This window comes from Camellia sinensis, chromosome 10 (assembly GCF_055761805.1).
Source record: "Camellia sinensis isolate YWXY chromosome 10, ASM5576180v1, whole genome shotgun sequence".
NCBI lineage: Eukaryota > Viridiplantae > Streptophyta > Magnoliopsida > Ericales > Theaceae > Camellia > Camellia sinensis.
In genome coordinates this window covers 44,681,658-44,701,726 of record NC_138970.1, presented here as the reverse complement: position 1 = coordinate 44,701,726, position 20,069 = coordinate 44,681,658, and the positions used below count along the sequence as shown (strand labels likewise).

The 20,069-nt window shown below is 37.3% G+C and overlaps 1 protein-coding gene and 1 pseudogene across 1 annotated transcript; one reads left to right on the top strand and one right to left on the bottom strand.

Annotated features, from left to right (window-relative positions):
- LOC145800339 (galactinol synthase 1-like) overlaps nucleotides 1-15,410 on the top strand; it is a 177,698-nt pseudogene extending 162,288 nt beyond the window's left edge.
- Nucleotides 15,411-18,607: 3,197 nt separating this feature from the next.
- LOC145800338 (UPF0481 protein At3g47200-like) lies at nucleotides 18,608-19,867 on the bottom strand. The gene has a single exon (XM_082889997.1). The coding sequence runs from the start codon at nucleotides 19,865-19,867 to the stop codon at nucleotides 18,608-18,610; it is 1,260 nt and encodes a 419-aa protein (XP_082746123.1).
- Between the last annotated feature and the right edge of the window lie 202 nt (nucleotides 19,868-20,069).

Genomic DNA, 20,069 nt, shown 5'->3' with positions numbered 1-20,069 from the left:
TTCTTAGTTGAGACTATTTAAGAATCTAAGTCTCTCATCATCTTCTAGAGAATTCAAATTTTTCTTCAAGGATCTTCGAAGATCTTCAAATTTTCCAATGATGTTCTTGAACCCTCTCATACATTTGGCGAATCCACTGGGGAGGTGGATTGGTTAATGGTCTCAACAAGATCTGGAATCTACATAACTCCGGTGAAGATGACGGGAGAAGAAGAAGTTCATTAACAAGGCTCTTCCAATGGTGGTAATGAAAGGACTGAAGTTCAAGACTCACCTCTCATCCTAGAAGCCATTCAAGGACTCCAACACACTCAACAAGTCTCACAACCCTTCAAAATTTGACCCACACCATGTTGGTGATGGGTTCGAATTTCGCACTACCAGCAACAAATAGAGGTCAAATTGGCACCGACAGGCATCAATAACTTCATAAAAATGTTGGGAATGGTCAAAACCATCAAGATCCACTCCAAATTCTCCCTGAAGTTGTACAAAATGGTGTGCAAAATCAAGTGCTAGGAGGAACAAGTCATGACCTACCTACGACCCATGGAGCACAAAATCACGCACCTGGAGGATCGAGCCATGGTCCAGTGATGGTTGGAGGAGTTTTTGGAGCGATGAATGGTGTTCCAGCGGCTGTGGAAGCTCAAGGAAGGCCTACAGAAATTCCTCTACAAAATGTTGCTCCATCCATGCCTAATTTTGTTCCACCGATTGTAAATTCTACTCATGTATTGAGTGGGTCTCCTTTGGCTCTGACGCCAAGTTTGCAAGTCCAACCCAGTATAGTCGTGGCGTGTAATGAACTTTATGGGACCCAATGCAACGTCCCATCACCAAATGGCATGTCTATAGGTGTCGATGGCCAATATCGTCATGTGTCTTCACTGATGATGAATTCTCAACACCAGAGTGGCCAGGTTGCTCCTAGTTTAGCCTTGGGGTCCATAAGCCAAGTTCCGAGAATGCCACCATCAAACTGTCTCCCTCAACAGTTTCTTACTCCCGTCGATGTGCAAGCCATGTTTGATCTCGAACGGGGCAAAAGGACTTTACCCTCTTTGCCTGATCCGGATGTCAAGCTACCTTACCCTATCGAGATGTTGAGTTATCCATACCCGGAGGGGTATACGGTGACAAAGTTCATCAAATTTGATGGCAAGCAAGGAAATGCTCGAGAACACGTTGTGCGGTTCATCGAGACTTTGGGGATTCATGGTTCAAATCATGTCCTCCGACTGAGAGAATTCTCCAAGTCCCTCACTGACCGAGCATATAGTTGGTACGTTAACTTGACCCCAAACTCTGTTCGAAGTTGGGAGGAGATGGTCAACAAATTCCACGCCAAATTCTTTCAAGCAGCTGAGAAAGTAACTGCACTCATCCTATGTAAGGAAAAGCAACAAGAGAGTGAAGACATTCTTGAATATGTGAAGAGGTTCCAAGACAAAGCCGTGGACTGTCATGAGGCTGTGGAGGAAAGCTACTTGGTCTAAATCTGTGTTGAAGGGGCATTGAATGGGTACAAGATGCTTCCTGTTAATCACAAGCTACTCACCTTCTCGGCACTAATTAAAGCATCTCGGAACATCAACGTACCTCAATCTCAGGAGATCGGGTTCGAGACTAGTTATAAAACCAGTTTCAAAACATCTCGAGGACCTTCTGTCTCTGCGGCTTCCGTGTTTGCTACCCGAAAGTCGCAAGGGGAGGAATTCAGAGGTCAGAAGAGGAAAAATTGCGAAGATGACACTCCTTTTCCATGTAGTGTTGAGGAAGTGAAGGCCTTAGTTAAAGAATGAGTGGCAAATGGGGAATTGAAGTTGCCTCGTATCGAAGAGCTTTTGTCGAAGAAGGATCGCGCGGGCCCTAATCATTGTGTTTTCCACCGATCACTAGGACATCCTACAGAAAAGTGTCAGACGCTTAAGAAGATCTTTAGAAAGAAAGTCGAAGCAGATGAGCTAGAGTTCAAAGAATAGGGGCCCCAGGATATCTTAGAAGACGTGGCTATGATGGTGTATGACGACCACAACCCGAGCAGCTAGTGAAGGCTTTCCAAATGACCTTGCAACTCTAGGGGCAAATGTCAACATTCTGTAGAAGAAATCTATCCATGACAGTTACAATTTGTATTTATTGCATTATCCAAAAAGTTCTATCTTTCTTTCTTATGTTATGAAGAAATTTATTTCCTCCATATTGTGTATCTCCATTAGAAGTTATTTTCTCTACATTGTATATCTTTATTGTGTTATGTTGCTTGAAACAGTTTTCAATTTTTTGTTGGCCCTCAAAGAAGAAAGAGGAATAGTAAACTCAGTTACCAACCTGAAGGGATCTTTCTTGTTGAAGTAGTGTGTGCTCCCACTCGGACTTCCGAAGAACAGCCCTTACTTCCATCAATGTAAGCTTCGATGGTCTTTCTTGTTGAAGCAGAGTATGTATTCCCACTCGGACTTCCGAAGAATAGCCCTTACTTCCATCAGTGCGAGCTTGGAAGATCTTTCTTGTCGAAGTAGAAATACTCCTACTCAAACTTTCGAGGGACAACCTTTACTTCCATTGATTGCCGAAGTAGAGTGTACTCCTATTCGAACCTCCGAAGAGTAGCCATTGCTTCAATCAATGCAAGCTTCGAGGGTCTTTCTTGCTGAAGTAGAGTGTGTGCTCCCACTTAAACTTCCGAATAATATCCCTTGCTTCCATCAGTACGAGCTTCGAGGGATCTTTTTTGCCAAAGAAAAGAGTGTGCTTCCACCCGAACTTCCGAGGGATAGCCCTTGCTTTCATTTGGACTTCCAAGGAACAAACCTCATTTCCATCAGTGCGAGCTTCGAGGATCTCCCTTGTTGAAGTAGAGTGTGTGCTCCCACTCAGACTTTCGAAGAACAAATCTCGTTTCCATCAGTGCGAGCTTCGAGGATCCTTCTTGTTGAAGTAGAGTGTGTGCTTCCACTCAGACTTTCGAAGAATAGACGTCTCTTTCATCAGTGCGAGCCTCAAGGATCTTTCTTGCTGAAGTAGAGTGTGTTCTTCCACTCAGACTTTCAAAAAGTGTCAAGGATCTTTCTTGCTGAAGTAGAGTGTGTTCTCCCACTCAGACTTTCGAAGAACAGCCCTCGAGACTCGCTGGCCTATCAGAAAGGATCTTCTTGCCAAAGTAGGGTGTGTGCTACTATTCAAACTCCTGAGGGACAACCTTGCTTCTGTTCGGATTTTCGAGGGATAGCTCTTGCTTTCGTTAGTGCGGGTCCGAAGAACAGCCCTTCATTCTATCAGTATGAGCTCCAAGGATCTTTCTTGTCAAAGTAGAGTGGGCTCCTACTCAAACTCCCGAGGGATAGCCGTTGCTTCCATTAGCTGCCGAAGTAGAAGTGCGCATCTACTTGGACTTCCGAAGGATAGCCTTGTTTCCATTCAGACTTCTGAAGAACAGCCTTGCTTCCGCTTGGACTTCCGAGAGACAATCTTTACTTCTGTTGGTACAAGCTTAGTAGACTCGGTTGCCTTCTAGAGGGAACTTTCTTGCCGAAGTAGGGTGTGTGCTACTATTCAAACTCTTGAGAGACAGCCATGCTTCTGTTTGGACTTCCGAGGGATAGCCTTTACTCTTATTAGTGCAGGCTTTGAGAGCTCCAAGGTCGCGGATTTCGTACAAGAATTCATTTTCCAAGTATACAAGATTCAAGTGGGTCATTTTCTCTCAGATTACAATATTCACTATTAAAGACTCAGTTTATACAAGGCTCTGATTCCGGATAGAGTAAGTTCGGTAACAAATTTCAGGGCTCGAGATCCAAAATATTTTTATTTGAAGATTATATTTCCCATTTGTGAGCGAGATTCAACAGATTATCATACAAATTGCAAGAATATCTCTTCCAAGTCAAGATTCACATATTTCCTATTTATGAGTGAGATTCAAGATATTATCATACAAATTGCAAGAATATCTCTTCCAAGTTAAGATTCATAGTCCAAAATTTCTTACAAAAACAAAATTCAGCAAGGGTGGTGGTTATTTCAAGATCAGGAGATCAAATTTTAACTCAAAAAAAAAAAAAAAAACTCATATATATTTAAGCAAAGCCCACAACACATATCAAATTCAGCATCAATGGGTTTTCACAAGATTCTGAAGTGGGTTTTCACAAAAAAAAGCTTCCTCTAAAATTTTAAAAATATATATATACTTTCCTACAGATCCGAAAATATAAAAAGGAGTACCCACAGATCCAAAAATATAAGAAGAAGGAGAAGAGGGTTTCGGCAGAAAACAATTTACAGATCTGAATCAGTGTAGAAGAAACTAAAAAAAAATGGGCAGAAGCAAGCACTATGGAAGCAAGAAATAGACCGAAGCAAGCACAAAAATGGCCCAAGACAGTCAGAACAGGTCGGTGGCAGCACGTATCGCTCGCACGAACAATGGGTGAGAAATGAACTGGGCAGACCATCGCCGCGTTGAGTCGGCGACGTGGTTGACATTGATTAACCACGACTGGAGCCAATGAGTGTGCAAGCAAAACCAATATCTGTGTGGTCCAAACCCTGAAAATATCGCCGAGATTGCGCTAGGCAAAACCACACACGACGCATTGAGTGGGCGGCGTGTGTGGGTGGCGCTGAACAGTCAGAGCAGGAGGCAAAGTCGGGGCAGAGATGAGCCAACAGTGGTCGGCGATGGGCAATTGAGGCAGAAAGTCGCAGTGATGTTGCTGGGGACGTCGCAGAGCTGTGACTTTGCAAAGAGGTCGGCGTCGGTGTTGGCCGTCGGAGCTAGGACAAGGCAGTGGCTAGACCGCGACGTCTGCGACAGTTGAAGCTGGGTTAAGTGAGTGACGTTGCTTGGAGTTGCGATAGAGGTCAGCGTACTAAATGGCAGCAGCCTCTAGAATTATAGGAATAGAGCTTTCTTGAAGAAGAAGAAGAAGCTGGGTCTCTCTTTTTAGGGAGAGAAAGTGTGCCTGCTGAATAGGTGTTGCCTAAAAGAGAAATATTAGGGTTTTTGTCCTTATCTCCAAAAGAAAAAAATATAAAAAAAGAAAAGGGAAAAGTTCGATTCTGATGACCCTCAAAAGTGCTAAGGCTAAGACCATCTCCAACCCTGAACCAAACCTGTCATCAAATTTAAAATTTGGTGAAAAAATCACTTTTTCATGCTCCAACGCTTTTACCAAACTGGTATCAAATTCAGAGTTCAGCAAACAAATCATCAAAGTGAGAACAGTATACAGATTTAACCAAAACACTGTGTGCGACCGTTGGAGGGAGGAACCGGTCAACCAGCCGGTTGCTCGGCCGGTTGACCAACCGGTCGCCCTCTGCGTCAAGGTTGGTTTGACCTCTTTGAACTGCTTGGTAACTGCTTGGTTTGACCTCTTTGAACTGCTTGGTAACTGCTTGGTAACTCCTTTGGCTAGCATCTGCTACAGTTTTGAGGGTAGCATATGAACTGGTTGGCTTCATTTCATGTTGTTTGAGCTGGGTTATTTTGACATAGTTTACTTTGTGGATTATGAATAATTTAGAGGGTGATATAAATTTTAATTTTCTTCAAAATATAAATAAAATTGTTACCTTTTACATATATATTACAGAACTAGCCATTATAATAATAAATTACCGTTGGATGGACAGACTATTTTAAAAATTTACCGTTGAAAGTAGGCTGTATAAAATAGATCTGATTTCTATATCAAGACAGTATTTCATTTTCAGAATATCAAGACAGAGTATTTCATTTTCAAAATACCGTTAAGTTTATATGTTGTGAGTTTTGTTTCTTTTGTGTCAATACATATTTTTTTCTCTTGAAATTTTAATTATTAGTATCTCAATAAATTATCTGATTTTGAGTTTGAGCTTATATCATTAGAATATTTTTTAGTAAGTATACTGTATTTTTTTCAAAGTATGGAAGATTTCGAAATGTTTGGAGAATCACAAATGTTGGAGCAAAACACTGATATTAATTTTATGTCGGAATCTTCAAGAGAGCAGAACACGCAGAACAGTGATAATTCTTTTATTTCAGAAACTTCTCTTGTTTCTCGTGGTAAAGCGTTCACAATTATAGAAGATGAAACTTTATGTGGATCTTGGTTAGCAGTCTCTCAAGATCCCATTACTGGTAATAGTCATACTATGGCTATATTTTGGGAACGAGTACTGGTTTATTTTAATTCACAATTGAGCAGTGAATCAAATCGAAATTGTATTTCTTTATCTCACCGTTGGTCTATCATGCAAAAGGCCATTAATAAATTCTGTGGTTTTCTTGAACAAATTCAACTGAGGCAACAAAGTGGAACAACTGAGGCAGATATGGTAAAATTTATTTGTGTTATTAAATATCAATTTTCTTTTCTAAATATATACTTGTTATTGAAATCTTTATAATTTTTTATTTAGGTCACTGAAGCGAAGCGGATATATCATGTAATACAGAAAAAACACTTCATATTTAATACATGCTGGGATATTTTGCGCCGAAGTTGTAACTGGGATGAATTTCGATCAAAAAGAACCGCGCAACATGCTGATCAATGTTTCAATCTGCCAACTGAATTTGACGCTTCTCAATCCAACCAGAATAATGCGGTGCACGAACAACCATCTAACACATCAACACGACCAATTGGTACTAAGGCAGCGAAAGAGAAGCTGAAGAATCAAACAACGCATGATAGTAGATTTGATGAAATGGCTGCCAACCAATCTAAAATTATTGAAGTGTTATCAAGTATCTCCACTACAACTATTGAGCGAGATGAACAAAAGGCGATAGACCGTGAGCAGAAGGCTGCAGAGCGTCGAAGAAGGGCCGAAGATAGGGAGGAACAACTAAAACTCCTATCCATGATGAATGAAAGAGAACAACGAAATGAAGATCATAAAATAATGTCAATGGACATGACAATTTTAAATCCTATGCAAAGGGCGTACTTCGAAGATCTTCAACGACAGATTTTATTTCGATCAACTAGTAGATTGCCTTGAAAGGTTCTGTATTAGTGGGTTTCATCCATTAGTTTTGTTATTTAAAATTATTACATCTAACTTGTATTGGTTAGTTTTATTGGTTTTATGAATTTTTGCCATGTATTTTTGCCATCTTTCAAGGTCAATGTCTAATTATTGCCATGTTTTTTTTTGAATAGGGAGATCTTTGGCTTGTACTTCAATGTCGCGTTTTTTTAATTAACCTCGTCTTCTTTAAAATGATATGTCAATGAATATGCCAATCAGTACTATAACCAGATTTATACCACAAAATTAGAAATGGTTAATGACCTTTTTTGTAGCATTTTTAGAATGTACATAATAATGTCCTTTGTCAAATAGGCATTAAAATGAAAAACCACAATATGAAGTATATATATCAATAGGCCAATGTCATAAGTGAATTGGTTTTAATTACTGCCGTCCTCGTTAACAAACTAACCCAACAAAAGGTTGTTAAAAGAACAAAATACTGAAACTAAAACAAATACATAATGTGAAATACATCAACAGTCATTATGTAGTGGTGGTGGTGGAGGAGGAGGATAGTAGTGATGGTATATGTCATTTACCTAATGCTCAATCGTATCTACGCGATGCTCAATATCCACACGGAATTCACCAAATTGTTGAATTAATGAATTCTGGGCAGTGGCAAATGTATCAAACTGAGTACCCAACGAATTGACCTGATTAGCCATTTGCTGTTCCCATTGAACGCGTTCATTATAACGTTGTTCTTCCATGGCCAAAAACTCAGTCCAATATTGAGGTTGTTCAGTTAATGGCATCACATTGGCAGGAGGAGCTTGTGGAGCATCATCTGGTGGGACTTCATCTTCTGAATCGTCTGTAGCATTCTCACTTCCCATTAAATTGGAGGCTGCACCAGCACGAGTCACTGTATACTGATTAATGGGTGACCTGATTTTCATCTTCGTTTCATCTACAAGCCGAACCCTGAAATGTTTGAAAATTTTGGTTAACAGTGCCCCAAACAGTAATGACCGGCCCGTGAATTGACCTTGATTTGGGATTATCATTTCTTTCATAATTATGTAACACAAATCTAACTTATGACCAACTTCAAAACAGTATAACAAATAGGCATTAAAATATGGAACCGCATCATGATGTCCTTTTTTTGGAGTGACATTTTCTACAATCCACCGGTGGACAATCTGAAGATAAGGTTTCAAATGTCTTGCTTGTAAACTGTCCTAGTAAATCTGTTCCGACAAATACTAGTATATACGTCAATAGCATTACTAACGATTTTAGCTAAGTCAGCCTTAGTATGAAAATGGATATTTTCATCACCTAACTCAACTCCAATAATGCTTGCCAAAGTAGGAATATCAAACTGTATACCCTTTCCTTTCACATATGACAACAGAGTGAAATTTCCATCTTCTTCTTGAGTACCTCTTAGGTGAACATAAAATAGAGATACCAACCGCGGATATACCTTTTGGGGTAAATTAATTAAATTTTGCCACCCCATTGCTTCAAGTTTAGTAACTAATAGTGCATCATATTGAGATGGCAGATTTACCCTCCTCCCTGTTACAATTGGTCGGCTGGAGAAGTTTGGAAAGGCTAGTGCATGACTTTCACTGAGAAAATCATCAGTAGGATATGCCTGATTTTGACGCTGCTGTTCTTCGCGTCGTGGAGGGTTGGTACTTTCACCAACTTGTGGTCTCGCTCTTCTAGTTCTAGGCATGATGTCAATATCTGTTAAATTTTAGTGAATATGTGTTACATATGAAAGGTGAATTACAGGTGGCTTGGTGTTCTTTATGAAAACATTAACTTAGAGTTGAAATGAATATAGTTCTAATATTACAATACATATTAAAATCGAAAAACATGACCAACTTGTAGTATGCCTACTAACATGTACATTTTCATATTACATGTTCAATAAACTGAACTGCATACTGAAGTGCATAATTACATATCATGAGATTAAATCAGGTCTGAAATTGTACTCAAATTAACACGACAGTAATAATCCCTTGCCAATTTGTACTAAAATTCAACTTCTGTTTTTGTAAATCCCTTGGCAATTTGTACTCAAATTAACATGACAATAATAATCCTTAGTGTTTCAAATTTATTTGGTGGTGTAATTTAAATCATCATCTTGTTCTGTGTGTGAGTGTGTGTGATAGGTAGTGAGAAGCCAAATGTGAACTTCAGGAGAGTTTCTCGAATGCATACTGACATGAGAAGTCAAATGTGATCTGGAGAAGTATTTTGTGAATGCATACTGATATAACACACATGCACTAGCAAATAAAAGTAGAAATAAAAATAATGTTTGAATTATCAAGAAAAAAAGCAATCTTCTGTTATATATGTTTGGATGTCCATTCTAGAATAAAAATTATATTTGTTTTTGAGGCATAGTAATGACATGTAGTTTGTATACTAAAGTGCATACTAATTATTAAATCATTTGTCATATTATGTTCAATTTCCTGAAGTGCATACTGAAACTATAAAATGAGGCATATGCCAGTACATAGAAGTTAGTCCTAGAAAAATAGGCATCATGTTAATTTTTCAAATATTGAACATATAATTTGATTCAAACATGAAGTTTATGCTCCTAAGAAGGTTAAAGTTGAACAAATAAAAATCAAGTTGAATAAATACAGCTTTAAAATCGAAAAATGACAGCATACACTGAAAAGAAAAAAAAAAAACAGAGGGCCGCTTGACCAACCGGCTGCCCAACCGGTTGACCAACCGGTTGCCCCGTGCCAAAATTTACTCTGTTTCGATGCTGTTTTGGATGCTGCCTGCTTGTGCTTGTTCCTGCCTTTGTTGATGCAGATGTTTCCCTTGGTGGCAGAGGTATGCAATCTGTGGGAGAGGTATTCGGTGAAAGTAGAATGAAGGTAGCAGAGGTATGAAAGTAAAACTGAAAGTGGAATGAAGGTGGAATGAAGGTATTCAGTGCTGAGAGGTATTCAAATGTTTCCCTTGGTATAGAGGTGGAATGAAGTGGTCTGTCAGTTGATATAGAGGCTCTATTATTGAGGTAGGTGGTGAGGAAATTAATACTCAACAAGTCAAGGTATGTGCAAAATGAGGCATGGTAGATGGAATGAAGTCACTGACTGGTAGGTGGTATGTGTTTAATGAAAGGTAGGTGGCTCAAACGTATGTAGTGTAGTGTGTGCACAAATAATTGAACACATTATGATTTGTAGGTGGAATGCATTTATCCACATTCATGTTCAAATAATTGAAGACAAATAGTTGAAGGCTTGTTAAGTGTTTTTTTACTCTGTCTGTCGAATGCATGTCAAGTGAGGTAATAAATGAATGGGAAGATCAACATCAATAAATCAATGGCACATCAATAATGATTAAGACATTATTATGAAATTATGATTATGCACAAATAATGATTATGCAGTACTTTGAGGTTTTATTATTATTAAGACATTATTATGAAATTATGATTATGCACAAATAATGATTATGCAGTACTTTGAGGTTTTATTATTAAATTAAGAAGACTAATTATCAATTAAGACATAATTATGAAATTATGATTATGCATATCAACATCAGTAATTATCATTTAAGACATAATTATGAAATGTGCATAAATGGATGTGGTATTATGATTTCTGGCACATCAACAAAAATTTGAAGACATGATTATTAAATTTATGTGATATTTCGAGACGTATTCAGGGTAGAATTGAACATTGCACAATTCTGAATATTAAAGATTGAATCAGACCAACAGCAGCTCATCACATAACTTCTGAATTAATTAGTTCATATAGTGCTTACAAACATGAAGATTTCCAAAACTTGAAACAAAATTACATGTATTGCTGTGATGAATTTAGTGTTCACCATGAAGATGCCACATATGTTCTACTAAATCATTACGGAGGGCATGATATGCATCCTTATCTCTAATACCTAAATGACGAGACAAAAATGTTTGGAAGTCATTCGTAGGAGTAGAGGAAAGTTGCACTGGTGTGTTGGTTGATGAAATTTCATAATTGAAGTCAAGGTGCTCATCCCTCTCATCTTCGACAATCATATTATGTAAAATAATACAAGTCTTCATTATGTTGGCAAGCATTTTCGAATCCCAAAAACGTACAGCACCGCCTATAATTGTGAATCGAGATTAAAGGACTCCGAATGCCCGCTCTACATCTTTCCTGGCAGACTCTTGCATCATTGCAAAATGTTGTCTCTTTGTTTCTTGGGGAGAAGAAATTGTTTGAACCAGTGTTGCCCATTGAGGGTATATACCATCAGCAAGGTAATAACCCATATCGTAATTATGTCCGTTAATCGTGTAATGGACAGGGGGAGCTTTACCTTGCGCAAGATTAGAAAACAAAGGCGATCGGTCCAACACATTCAAGTCATTGTGTGAGTTAGGCATTCCAAAAAATGTATGCCAAATCCATAAGTCATAAGATGCTACTGCTTCAAGAATAATGGTTGGCTTCTTTTGATGGCCTACATATTGACCTTGCCATGTCTTTGGACAATTTTTCCGTTCCCAATGCATGCAATCTAAACTTCCCAACATGCCAGGAAACCCCGAACCTCTCCAATAGCAAGTAATCTAGCAATGTCAGTTCGTGTTGGAGATCTCAGATATTCTTCACCAAATATTTCAATCACTGAATTACAAAATTGTTGCAAACTTTGAATTGCAGTACTTTCTCTGACACGTATGCAATCATCAACTGCATCTGTTGCAACACCATATGACAATATTCTCATCACTGAAGTCATTTTTTGTACGGGAGATAATCCAAGTACATGGCAAGCATCTTGTTTTTGAAGAAAATATGAATTGTGTGCTTGGATTGCATTCAAAATTCGTAGATATAAAGGACGACACATTCGAAAACGTCTCCGAAATACTGTAGGCGAATACATAGGATTTGCAGCAAAATAATCTCCAAACAATCTGTCGTGACCCTACCTTCTATTTCTGTGTATATACCTATGACCTACAACAGAACCACCTACCTTCTTTGAGCAATCACTCTTCAGAATCTGAAACATATTAGTATTGTTCTGCTCATAAGCTCCTACAAGTGTGACGATATATTCATCATCAGATTCATCATCAGAGGAAGAGGAAGAAGAAGAGGAGGATGAAAATGATGTCAATATAATGGATTTGAAGGTATTCATGATGCTCTATTTTGTTCAAGTTATGATCGTATCAGTTTTGTGGAGTTGTCTGGCATATGGATAATGGATTTATGTGAGAGCATAATTCATACGCCAGACATATATATGTAATGGAAGGAAAAATTGAGGGAAAAAGAAATAGAAAAAAGAATTGGGAACAGAAATGAAGGGAAAAAAAAAAAAATTTGGCTGACCGGTCGACCCGCCGGTCGACCAACCGATCGCCCCTTCCCCAGTCCATAACCGTGGGTTCACAACGGTGGGTTCAAACAGTTCAAAAGGGTTTTTTTTTAAAAAAAAATTTACCTTTACCGGTCGACCCACCGGTTGACCCACGGGATTTGATGCACCGTTGGAGCACTCGGTATCAGATTGTGGAAAAAGTCATTTTCTTACTTAGATTTGGTGAAAATTTTGGTTCAGGGTTGGAGATGCTCTAAGGCTATATATATATAAAATAAGCCTCCGAATATTCTAGAGCATCTTTGGATATGAATTTTTTATAAATTGTTGAAGAAAATGATGTTCAAAAAAAAAAATGATTTGAATTCATATTAAAAGAGAGAGAGAAAAAAAAATCTTATCTTTATTAGTTGTCAACTTTACTCATAATTTACGGTGAGTCCTCAGCTTTATCCATAGACTCTGTCAAGATCAAATATTCCCGAAGACGTAATGTGAAGCATGGCTAACAAGACGAAACTATGCATGTCCGAGAAAACTACAATTTCTCATACATGCAAGGGGAAAATGTAAGAGAAGTTAATTTGAGCCCACTAAATTAATTAGGTCCAATAGTTCAAGATTGGTAGATTCGGATTTATCGCCATCAAACGGGCCGAATCGCTCTAAGCCTCAAAAGGGTTCGGATCCACGAACTTAGAGACTTACTTGAGCTTGGACTCAAAAGGGTTCGAATCCACGAACCTAGAGATTCGAAGCACTTGGCTTTGAACGGATTCAGACGCAATCTAGAAGTCACTCCATTAATGAGTCCCAGAACACTTGCAGACTCGGAGCTTTCCGGGATCTACGTACCAGAACCATGGGTGTAATAGAGTCTGAACAAAGGACTCAATCCCGAAGACGATGAGTGGAGATAAATTCACTCTTCGGTTAAACTAGCCTATACCCGGGTCGAGGTGGCATGATCTAGGGGGTCCTTGAGACTCGGCAACATTTGTGGCAGGGTGTTCTCTTGGATTACCCCTGACCCTTCTGCGGCAGAACATCCTCTGGGACTACCCTTGACCCTTTGGGATGATTGGAGATCATTGGTTAGGTGTGGCTAAGAAGAAGGGTTCGCCGAGAGGTTGATCTCCTCTTCGGGGTTTTCCTCCTGCTCGGAGAGGTCACCTCCTCGGACAAGATGGTTAGAGAGAATATTCTCCATGTGCCTTGGACATGGGCTCTATCCTACATCATGAGGTGCCTATAAATAGCACCCACCCATGGCTTTACAAGGGATGAATTTTGGAGAGATAACTCTTGGGAAAGAACTAATTTCCCTTCTCCATTATCAACCTTGAGAGTGAAAGTGGGAGATCCATGGGAGAGTCTTGCCATTATTCTCTCTCTAACTATTTTGCCTTCTTCTTCACCTAATCTCTTATCTCCATTATCTCTTTGTTTTTGTGTTCTTAGTTGAGACTACTGAAGAATCTAAGTCTCTCATCAACTTCTAGAGAATTCGAATTTTTCTTCAAGAATCTTTGAAGATCTTCAAATTTTTCAATGACGTTCTTGAACCCTCTCATACATACACATAAAAGTCTGTCCAGTTAGGCATTCAACTAGAGGCAGTATTGGATTAGGTGGGCACATTTTGTAGTCCACCTTAATTGTTCAACTTTCATTAGTCAAATGATTATATTACATTTATAGTAAAAAAACTAATTGGTTTACTATCAAAATTATACTTACTTTTTTTACTTTTTAAACTTTTTTTACTTTTTAATAAAAATGTAATTTTATCCTGTGATTACTATTCTATAATCAACTTGATTTTATCCATTAATAATCTTTTAATGAATCCTAGGAGATAAACAATTTTGGATTAAAACCAATAGCACGTTTTCAATTGGATGGGCAACTAGTGAGAAGTCGTTTCATATTTTGATATAAGGGGGATTGCTAGGCCCCCTGGGGTACTGTGGTCTATTGAAAGAATCTCCATCATCATATATACAACTATAGAAGGACAATAAAGATCAAAGTGCAAACCTGAAGTTACAAATTTGCTCATCACATCCTATCAAATAGATTTACATGTTTCCTAATATTAAATCTACGTTTTGTATAATTTTTTTTGGTGTAAATTACAGGATTAATTCTTGAACATCTTCTTCAAAGACATGTTCAAACCCATTCCTGTGGTCTACAACCTGGTTCTCCCAATTTTATGGTAGTATCCGGAGAATGTTGAGCTCGAAAGAGTTAAAGTAGTGCACTACTGTGCAGTTAAGTATTTCCTACTAATCTAGCAAATCCGTTAATCTTCTTGAACTTCTTCCACAAAGTTGTTTTTTGTCTTGATAATTTGAATCAGAACCATAGTTTGGTTCCATTTTGTTAGATTTTTTTCACTTTAATTTTCAAAAACTTTTAAGGGATCAAAACCATGGAAGTACACTGGAAAAGAAGCAAACATGGATAGAGAGGATGTCAAAATGTTGGTCGCAAAATGGTGGAATATTTATAATGATAAATTGCTTTATTTCAAGGCCGAAGATTCAATCCCCGTGAGGCAGAAGAACCTGTTAATGCCCTTAATCATGGCTTTGATGCCTGCATTTCTTGCCCAAGAATCAATTGGCTGTCCAATTATTAAATAGGTGATTATGGAGATCTTTGTGTGTATTCTGGTTGGGGTAGTCTGCTGTGATACCACGAGTAATTTCTGTGTGTATTCTGCTTCTGTTGTGTGTGCTCTGCTTCTGCATTGTTGCTGGTGTGCTTCTGGGGCATTTGGCTTCTGAGGCACCTTCCTCAATTCTGTGATCTGCTGCAGTGTTGCTCTTGGTTGCATGTGTTGTTTGCTGGCTGATAGTGCCTTGGTCTGCAGTTGCAGGTTGGCGAATTCTGTTGGTGTATGGTGGTATTCAGTTGGTGTGCAGTTGCAGGTTGCAGTGCTGAGGCTGATCTGTGTGGCTGCAGATGTTGTGATGTTGCTATCAGCCTGGCTCTGGTCCACCTGAGCAGCCAACAATTGGAAGTAAGGGCATGAAGTGGTTAGGATGATCAAAGAGTGATTCTGTGATGCTTTGATGGTCTGTTTGATTGATGGCTGGTGTTGGTTTCTGCTATTGAAATGCCATCCTGCTACTCATGCCATCTAATGCCCCAGTCTATAATGGCTATTGTTTGAAGAGGGGTTTTTTTTTTTTTTTTTTGGTTTGCTTGATTGGTTTCTCACTAATCTTGGGTCAAGTGCTAGCATATGATTTTGCTTCCTTTGCAGTGCCAACCTAGTTGGGATTGTAGAGGGTAGCTATGATGCTCAGTGTACTTCCCTGCTTTGTTGATGTATTCTTGCATGTATTTTGCTTTTCCATCAATAAAACTTTTTTTTGCCGATCAAAAAAAAAATGGAGATCTTTGTCTTCACCTCAATGAGGAGCTTTTCCAACAATTGAATGAAAAATAAAGATCTTGGACAGACTGTTGTAATTGTATTGTATGTATGACTTCGTATGAGTTTTTTGCTGCTTTTGTAGTAGATCCCATAACCATGAGACGTTCACCGGGTGGCTGCACTGTGGTAGTGTATGAGTAAACAAAAGATTGATTTTTTTTTTTTAAACAAAAGAATAATAATAATAATCCCATTTTATTTTTACTATATTTTAATACAATGGTGATGAATGACAAGGTAAACAAATGATAGAATCCTCTTCGATTAATCTCTTTACAAAATATTATCTCTAATAATATAAATGTAGCTTGGTTGTGGGTGTTTGAAATTTGTTTTTTTAGCAATTTTTTTGTTGGCTTATTTTTGTATTTACTAATTTTTTTAAAAAAAAAATTCAAAAACAAGTTTATTCTTCTAGATTATACTTTATGAAACAAATTAAAAAATTCTAAAAAAAAATCAAACAAAACAAAAATAAACAAAAAAAAGGTGGAAATTTTAATTTAAAAATTTTTGGAACTTTTGCAATCTTTTTTTTTTTTAATTTTAATTTTATTTTTTTATTTTTTTTATAGTTTCGTCTACATAATATGAACTAGGGGTGCAACTCGGGCGGGTTCGGTCGGGTTGGGGGTCTGCCCAAGCCCGACCCGAATTGTATTTGGCACTGTCCAAGCCCGCCCAAGCCCGACCATGAACCCGAACATTGTTGCCCAAGCCCGGCCCAAGCTTTGTATTTTGAACTCGGGTTGCCCAAATTGCCCGAATTACCCGAATTGCCCGAGTTCAGAAACCTGTAGGTAGATCTAAGGGTAGACATAAAAGATGCTAATCTAATGGTAGAAAACTAACAAAAAAAAAATAAAAAATAAAAATTAAGACTAACTCTTTTACTTAATAGAAGACTAACCAAAAATAAAAATAAAAATAAAAATTAAGACTAACTCTTTTACTTAATTTATATATATTACATAATTTATTAAATTATATATATTATATATTATATATTATATAATTTATATAATATATTAAATTGAATTCGGGTTCGGGTTGCTCGGGTTGGCCATTGGTTCTGTCCAAGCCCGGCCCGAATTGCAATTCGGGCATCAAAAATCTGTCCAAGCCTGTCCAGATTACAAGATATAGTTGCCCAAGCCCTAAAAAAACTCGGGCTGGGCTCGGGTTGCTCGGGTTGAGCCCGCCCGAGTTGCACCCCTAATATGAACATGAAAAATAATAAATTTTGACACAATTTTAAAAGGAAAGCACTAAAAAAATTGACTTATTTATCGGACTCCCCAAACCCCGAGTGATCTTAAAATATATTTCATGGTTAGTATATGAAACTCAATTAGAAAAGTATAAGCTTAGGGGAGTTTAATGTAATTAAGTCAAATTTGTAGGGTAACATGTATATCTTGTACAAATAAAATTGACTCGATAAAATTGATTCTATTAAGTGCTCCTATTCAAGTCCCATGCAGTAACAGGAGAATGTATGGTTGCTTTTTGCTGGGTGTATTCATCATCAGAGGACAATATGCTGCTATCTTCATAGAGGTGTTGCTGGGAGCTTTTGGTTTCTGTGCAAAGATGTCTACGGGGCTGCATAGTCTTGGGTTTTTGGATTTGTTCTGTAGATTTTCTTCTGCTCTTTTTGTTGGTTTAGTCTTGTTTTTCTTGCTTTTTTTTGTTTGTTGGTTTCTCACCAACTAGGAGGTTGAAACTTGTTCTAGCTCCAAGCTTTTTTTTATCAGATAAGTTAGGGATCATGAAAAATTTTTCATGAAAATGATCATGAAAGATTTATGATCCTTGGATTACCTTGATTAATATGTAGTGTTTTATTCTAAGTGTAATCTAAGGGTCACAAAGCTTTCATGATTATTTTCATGAAAGGTTTTTCATGATACCTAGCATTGTTGTTTTTTTATTGATGTCTTCCATTGTACTTTGTACGTGCTTCATCAATAAAGTTTTCTTTGCCGATCAAAAAAAAAAAAAAAAAAAAACTAGATTACAAAACAATTGGGCAGCGTTTGGTAACGTTTATGTTTTTGGTTAATGTTTACAAAAATTTTATAAACTGGTTTTTGTTTATTTTTAGAAAAACATAAATTATAAAAACGTTTGGTTTGAACAAAATGTTTAAAAATTTTTAAAAACATAAACTAAAAAATATGTTTGTTCAGCCCTAAAATATTTATATTTATTTTTATTATTTATGATAATGGGATCACACAGATTATAATTGAAAAAAAATTAATTAAAAAAAATAATTGAAAAAAAAATTAATTGGAAAAAAAATTAATTGAAAATAATTGAAAAAAAAAGTTAATTGGGAAAAAAAATTAATTGAAAAGAAAATTGAAAATTGAAAACTGAAAATGTAAACTCATTTTTTGAGTTTATGTTTTTTTCCTTAAATTTATAAACTGAGACAACTATTTATAAATCAAAAAAATTATCAAATAAGTTTTTATGAGAGTTTTTTTAAATTTTTGTAAATATAAACTGAAAATTAAAAACTGAAAACGAAATAGTTACCAAACAGATTCGTAGAGGTCATTTTTTTTTAATAACTAAAAGAAACTTTATTGATGAATTCATCTTATTATATATTATAAAATCCGGATAAAATAAAACTTAATAAACAATTTTTATAAAATTATGAGATCATCCCATTACACGTTTAAAAAAAAAAAAAAAAAAAAAAAAAAAAAAGATAGCTCTGGGTTGCAGTGGCATTGCCACTAGGACTCAGTGATGATAATAAGAGAAGCAGGCGTAATAGGTTTGCATGGCGGTTAAGATGAGAGCGATCACTGCAGTGTTGACTGAGATAAAAGTCCATGTATTGGACAAATAATCATGACGGAAGACTGACGCATATTCGTGCCACTTGTGCTTCGATGTGCGCCAGCTGTCATCTAAAATTAAATAAAGTATGCGCCACCGAGACATGCCGTTGTAGCAGTAGCGATTAACATCCTCACACAACTCGGAAAAATAGAAGTCGTTTAAAACAACTCCGTTGCATATAGATTCAAACAAACTTGCAACATCTTTACGACCACCACCATCACTAAAATCATATTTTATGATCCCTTCTTTATGAAGAATTCCAACATCATGGGAGGAATGGAGGAGACTTCTCATAAGAAAGACATATGATGCAATGTGATGTGAGGTGCTGCCAGTTCCGCTGCATTGCTCAAAAGCAATCAAATTTCGGAAGATTGTTTCTGTTATAGCTTCTTGTATGTGTAATGGTGGCATTGTAACAACTCCATCAGTAGCAGAAAATTTTATGTCTAATAAATTTTCGTTTGCATCAGCTGTGTTGGCTGCAAAATAAATTCCTGCCTTCCAAAGTTTTGTGGCACGATATGTTAATGCACTTCTTTGCAAGTTTCGAGATTGATTGATTTTGTCAGATATGCGGAGCTCAAAAATGTCCAACGTTTCACATTTGGGGAGGTAAAACTTATGCAAAATATCAAGTAAATGCGTACCAGAGAGTTTCGAGGATTTACTTTGAATTGCTTTGTCGCTCAAATCCAAAGCCGATTTGAAAAAGAGTAGTGCTAAAGTGGCCACATTATGCTCAATAAATGAGGATCGTAATGGTTGTGGCACATTGTCTTTTATAATGCCGAGCAAAGTCTCCAGAACAGAAAATGGAATCTGGTTCTCAAGTAATGCCAAATCATGTTGAAGAGTTGCCATAGTCCGAGCATTATTGATAAAGGGGTCCTCAACTTTGCCCTCCTTGTGGTTCTCAATATCTGAATATCTCAAAAACAGTTCGAGTAAGAAGCAGCCATCAACTAGCAATATTTCAGCTAACTCGTACTCGTCCAAGCCTATTTTTTCTGAATAGCATCTTCGAGTTTCTTCTTCCAATTCTAGTATGGCAGCGGCACACTCCCTGAGGGTAGATCTAGATTTTTCAGCTTCAGATATTCTCATAAAAAGATGTAGCATGTATCGCCGTTTGTGCTCTTCAAAAGCTTGCATCGCTTTCTTGTTATGATGAAAAGGTCCGATGGACACAATACTAGGTGTATAGGCATCTTTTTAAGAGTTTTTTCGGAACTTTATATATACTCAACTGTGACGGCTTTTTCACTTTAACTAGCATATTTTCAATCGAAATTATCCAATCATCGCATTTCCTTTCGGACTTCTGGGGTTGGTTATCATTCGACATCGTGCAGAG